This window comes from Monosiga brevicollis, genomic scaffold (genome assembly GCF_000002865.3).
Source record: "Monosiga brevicollis MX1 MONBRscaffold_32 genomic scaffold, whole genome shotgun sequence".
NCBI lineage: Eukaryota > Choanoflagellata > Craspedida > Salpingoecidae > Monosiga > Monosiga brevicollis.
Genome location: NW_001865069.1, coordinates 340,790 through 346,364, shown reverse-complemented (window position 1 = coordinate 346,364; position 5,575 = coordinate 340,790). Strand labels below are relative to the sequence as shown.

The 5,575-nt window shown below is 56.1% G+C and overlaps 2 protein-coding genes across 2 annotated transcripts in view; one reads left to right on the top strand and one right to left on the bottom strand.

Moving 5' to 3' along the window:
* The window catches only part of MONBRDRAFT_34243 (uncharacterized protein), a gene marked incomplete at both ends in the record, with an annotated part of 8,398 nt that extends 6,250 nt beyond the window's left edge, over window positions 1–2,148 (bottom strand). The window contains 9 exons of the mRNA XM_001749616.1: window positions 121–195; window positions 306–398; window positions 523–591; window positions 729–1,066; window positions 1,140–1,253; window positions 1,385–1,475; window positions 1,593–1,716; window positions 1,899–1,966; window positions 2,104–2,148. Coding sequence (XP_001749668.1) covers window positions 121–195; window positions 306–398; window positions 523–591; window positions 729–1,066; window positions 1,140–1,253; window positions 1,385–1,475; window positions 1,593–1,716; window positions 1,899–1,966; window positions 2,104–2,148 — 1,017 coding nt within the window. The remainder of the gene's footprint in view (window positions 1–120; window positions 196–305; window positions 399–522; window positions 592–728; window positions 1,067–1,139; window positions 1,254–1,384; window positions 1,476–1,592; window positions 1,717–1,898; window positions 1,967–2,103) is intronic.
* A 624-nt stretch (window positions 2,149–2,772) lies between these two features.
* MONBRDRAFT_38837 (uncharacterized protein) lies at window positions 2,773–5,383 on the top strand (the record flags this gene model as incomplete). The annotated part of the gene is made up of 2 exons (XM_001749675.1): window positions 2,773–2,839; window positions 4,539–5,383. The coding sequence occupies 2 exons, from the start codon at window positions 2,773–2,775 to the stop codon at window positions 5,381–5,383; spliced, it is 912 nt and encodes a 303-aa protein (XP_001749727.1).
* Window positions 5,384–5,575: the final 192 nt, after the last annotated feature.

Sequence of the window (5,575 nt, the reverse complement as noted above, 5' to 3'; positions counted from 1 at the left end):
ACGCTAAGAGGCGCAGTCAAGCCATGGTTGAGAGCGAGAGAGAGAGAGAGAGAGAGAGAGGACGAATTAAAGTAGGCTAGCGGATAATCAACAAACAAAAAACACTCGATTGGTTCGTACCTGGCGCTCGCCGCGACGTGTTGCGGCATGTTGAGGTGGGGTGACTTGCAGCTGCTTCTCCAGGCTCGACGAGAGCTGTCACGAGGGACCACAAGGTGAGGATGGAGGCCAGTCGCGTCATGCGCCCAGCCTTTATCTGCTTCTTATGCTGGCCGACTGGGATGGATCTGAAGCATGGATCTCACCTTGGCATCGCGGTAGCGGTCACAGGCGGCAATCAGCTCGCGCTGGATGCCTTCTTCTGCCGCCGAGTGACCGTTATCATCGACGATGATGATCTGACACAGATTGGAGTAGCGTGGGAGTGAATCGAGAGATACGGCAGCGTGGCCAAGCACCATCGACGCGGAAAGTGAAGAATGAACCGAGGTTTGAGAGTTGCATCCGCTGGAGCCCTCGTACCTCAGCTTCGGGGACCTTCTTGTGAAAGTCCCAGGCGGTCTTCATGGGGCAGACGAGGTCGTAGCGGCCCTACAAGAGGTCAGCAACGGCGTGGCACAACAAAGGCCCCCCCCCGATGAGTTCAGGTAAAAGGAGCAAGGTTTAGTCACATTTGCAAACAGGTCGGGGCTCGGACGATGCCGTCTGTTCGCGGCCGACCGACCAACCTGGACAAGGGTGGTGGGGATGTGGCGGATTTTGTCGGCTTCAGCGATGAGCTGGCCGTCGTACTTGAAGAAACCGCCGTTCACAAAGTAGTGGCACTCGATGCGGGCAAAGGCCAGGGCCCAGTGACCATCAGCGGCGCGCGCCACCTTTTCTGGATCAACGTAGAGGCGAGAGGTGGCGCACTCCCACTTGGACCAAGCCTTGGCGCAAGCGAGGCGCTCCTCCTCGTTGTCACCGGTCAGACGCTTGTAGTAGGCGGCCATCATGTCATCGCGCTCCGCTTCCGGGATCATGCTCTCGTATTCCTCAAAATAATCCGGCATGATAAAGGAGGAGCCTACCAAGAAGAACGTAAGACTCGAGGGTTGGACACACGGCCGTGTCGTGGCCACGCACAAAAGGCGACCAACCTTTTTGGTAGAAGAAGAGCAGCTCCTCGCGGCGAAGAGTAAAGAGACCACGAAGAATAAGCGCACGCACGCGCTCGGGGTGGGTCTCGGCGTAGCTGAGCGACAGCGTGGAACCTAGACCAGAGAGAGGTACCGGATTCAGGGGGACGTGGGAGGGACGGGCGTGAGCAAGGCTCGGACTTGCGAGAAGCAAGTCTCAAGGGTACTGGGAAACGGGAGCGGTGATTCGTGGGAGAAGAACATACCCCACGAGCCGCCAAAAACCACCCAGGTATCAATTTGCAGATGGCGGCGCAAGCGTTCAATGTCCTCGACGAGATCCCAAGTCGTGTTTTCCTAGATCAAGAGGGCGAAAGAGCGATACAAGAGCAAGAAAGAGCAGGAAGGGGTCAAGATGAGGTGAGGAGACAAGGGCCATTCGCTCTGAGACAGGGCGTAGGGTAACGAGCGTACGCGAAGCTCAGCATGCGGGGTAGATTTGCCAGCACCGCGCTGGTCGAGCAGGATGATGCGGTAGAATGTGGGATCAAAAAACACGCGGTCACTGGCGGATGTTCCGCCACCGGGACCACCATGCCTGCATGTGAAAGAAGCATAGAGACGGAAGAGAGAGAGAGAGAAGGGAAAGAGACAGGCATGGGAATGATGCATAAAAGACCAGTGTGAGTAATCGGGGCAAGTACAGATAAGGGACATGGGGAGTTTTGAGCCTTGGTTCCTTGTTTTCTTCTCCTTTGCTGTTTGGAAAAAGGCACGTACAGGAAGATCACGGGTTCACCGTCGGGCTTGCCGCTTTGTTCATAGTGAACACGATGGATATCCGAGACCTATAGATGCGTCGCGGTAACCGCACAGAACCAGTTCGCCGTCCAGGCATTGGAGGCACGTTAGAAAGACACCTCAAACAATCGAGTTGCCCGGTGCAGAGAGAAAGAGGATCATGGGCAGTGGGATAACAGCGCACCTGAAGGAAGCCATCATCAAAAGGCTTGGGCGCGTAACCGCTCATGGTGCTGGGTGCTGGGTGCTGGGTGCTGAGTGCTGGGTGCCGAGGCAAGGGAAGAGTTCACTGAGAGAGTCTGAGCGGACGCAATGCCAGCACGAGAAGGATAAGGATGAGTTGGGCCACTGGCACGCCAACGCGGGGAATGTGAAAAAAAAAAATGGCAGTCGACCACTCGGTGTGGCAGTGGCGCTTCGAACACGATTCAGCGCTTATTTTTCTCCTCAAGCCACCCCTGGCTCACCACCCGAGCCCGCGACCGCCGATGTTGGCGTCTGGGCCTGATTGGGCTCCAAGGGTCCCGCACCGCGTCCCGATCAACGACGACCACCTTTGGAGTTCAGTGTCAACGTTCAAAACTCTCTCTCCCCGCTTGCTTGCTTCATGGTAAACGCATCTCGTTTGTTGTACCTTTGAGTTAAATGCAAATGCACACACACACACGCACACACACACACACACACATTGCAGGTGTGTAATCACGACCAGATTGTCAGACAATCTACAAAGCATGACATCTGACATCTGACATTATCATGATTTCCGATTTCCGCAATAAACCTCTCGTCGATGGTTTTCGCCCTCCCGTGGGTGTGTGACGGGGAATACGTGTGCGGTATGTGGGTCATGATGGGGGTCGAACGATTTGATTCTACCATCTGCGCCGGCGGATGGGTTGTGATGGTTGGACGGATGGGTAAATCCACCTGACATGGGCATGATAGGTGACATTCCTGTCATTTGTCACATCAAAACACACAAGGTGTTGGGGGTCAGGTAGCGTTCATGTTGTATGGGTGCTCTGTTACCGCAATCAGCGTCTTGCCGCAACCCTAGAGAGACACACAGAGAGAAAGAGCGCATGGGCTGCTTGTGTGGCTGACCCCTTCACACACAACTGCGCGACCCTTTCGGCCGTTTTAGAGAACAAGGGACAGTCCCTTCCCACCCATGCCGCTTGGCTCCTTTTTTTGCTCCGGCATGTTATGACTTGGTGACAGGCTGCCCCTGCCCCCCTTTCCTTCCGACGGCATTTTCCTTTCCAATCTCGATCCCGGTATCTCCCTTTCTCGATCCCTTTTGCGATCCCTTTCTTCTCCATTCCTCGCTGCTCCTTATTGTTCTTCTCGACGCTGGTTCCAGCGGCGCGGGGCTTTGCCTTTGCCTTTGCCCTTGCGTGCTGCTGCCGCTGCCGCTTTGCTTTGGTCCGGCACACACCAACCATGCGGATAGACAGTTGGACAGTTACAGCCTGCGATAGACAGGGATAGACAACGATGGACGGCGACAGACAGCAGCCGACAGAGACAGACGGGCACCCTTTGTCGCTTCACCTTCTTGATGCTGCTGCTTGGTACTCATCCTGGCTTGGTTTGCTTTGGTCTGTGCTCTCACTCACAGACACACACGCGACTGCGCCTGCAGAATTGTGCTGTAAATCGTTCAAGCCATTGGCGATCGGACATTTCCGCAAAAGCTCGGTTGACTGCGAACCCCCTATTTTGGGTTAAATTCCGAGTAAGTACCTGCAACATCTGAACACGACGTGTGCCTCTGGGAAGTTGCTGTCATCCCCGCCCCCACCTGACATCCCCTCTCCCACGATCCGTGCCATGCCATGCCATCCTTGCCATGTGTCCCATGGATGAGTGAGAACCCCCCCCCACCCCTCCCTCCTGCGTCACCCCCATGCCCATGCACAGTTTGCTGTATTTGCTGTAACACCTCTTTATCGTCCCCCATCCATTTTACCCCCTTGTATCAAGATTCCCTCTTCATCCTTGGTTCATACACATTCTTGCTGATACCATGTCCTGCGGTTTCAGCAAAGCACACAGAGCAAACACCGCCCCAACCATTTCCTTGGTTGTGTTCCTTCTGAAGAACCCCTCCCTCTTTTGTCCCATGTGTGTGTGTGTGTGTGTGTGTGTGTGTGTGTGTGTGTGTGTGTGTGTGTGTGTGTGTGTGTGTGTGTGTGTGTGTGTGTGTGTGTGTGTGTGTGTGTGTGTGTGTGTGTGCGTGTGCGTGTGCGTGTGCGTGTGTGTGTGTGTGTGTGTGTGTGTGTGTGTGTGTGTGTGTACGTCCATGTTAGCGCCCGGATGCTTTGAGCGACATACTCTCACTCCGGTCGCGCTTGGGATGGCTGCACTGGATGTTGGTGGCAATCTTAGCCAGCTACTTTATAGGACCCTTTTCCTCGCATTTTCCTTCCTGCCCCCTCTGACTTGCCTTGCCTTCCCCCCGCGCTTTGATTTAATGATGGTGGTGAAGTGGTTGGTTGTTTCTCGTTTCATCTTCCCCCTCCCCTTCCCCACTCTTCTCTAGCTCTGCCGTTTGGAGTCTTGTGTCCTTTCCTGTGACCGTTGCCTCACCAACCTGATCCGTGTTGTTGTTAGGTGCCAACTTTTTCAACGAGCTCAGCGCGAGTGTGATCGCCCTCCGTAAACCTCCTGGCCGCACCCCGGCCAGCGTATACGGCATCACGCTCCCTTCGAGCCGTTCCCATCAAGGTCAACCGCAGGAGGCGGTGCACCACAGCTACCCGCGCCCTCTTGCACAGCCCATTGGGCCCAACATGGCCGTCACCATGGCTCCTATGCCCAATTTCAATCATGGCTACAACACGCTTGGATCCCTCAACCACCTCATGCCCATGCGCCCCATGATGTCGATGCCCTCAATGCCCTCAATGCCCACCAATGTCATGATGCCCATGGCCCACCACATGCCCTCCCACATGCCCTCCCAAATGCACTCCCACTTGTCCGGCATGCCGGGGTTTCAAGCCCTGCCTAGCATGTCAGTCATGCCCAACATGGTGAACATGCCCCAGATGCCCCAGATGCCCCAGATGCCCCAGATGCCCCAGATGCCCCAGATGCCCCAGATGCCCCAGATGCCCCAGATGCCCCAGATGCCCCAGATGCCCCAGATGCCCCAGATGCCCCAGATCCAGGCCGTGCCGACCACCATGCCCAATATGGGCCAATTTCGTGCACCACCCCCCATCGTGACCACCCAAGGCTCCGTTTTGCCTGGCTTTCCCCACGGCGTCACGCCAGTGCCAGGGTCTAGCCCCATTCCAGCGCTTGGCGACACTCAGCTCAATGGTCCTCTCCGAGGTCAACCCCTTCATGGGAACTCGCTTCTCCCACCCCACGCACTCTGGCAGCGGCTCAGCCAGCTCTCACGACAACGATGGCACGAGTCACGAGCCAAGCGACAAGGCTGCCACTGTTGAGAACAGCTACACGCCGGTCCTCTTGCCCACGTGGTTTGTGCGACAAATTCTTGGCCCTCAGCAAGATCTTACAGCCTCGGATGACCAGCCCAGTAGCAGCAACTTGCGAACGTTGCGACCCAAGTGGGCCAGTGCCACCGCTCTCACGAACCACAACATGAGTCCCTTTGTCGAGTCCCGTTCCTCATCTTC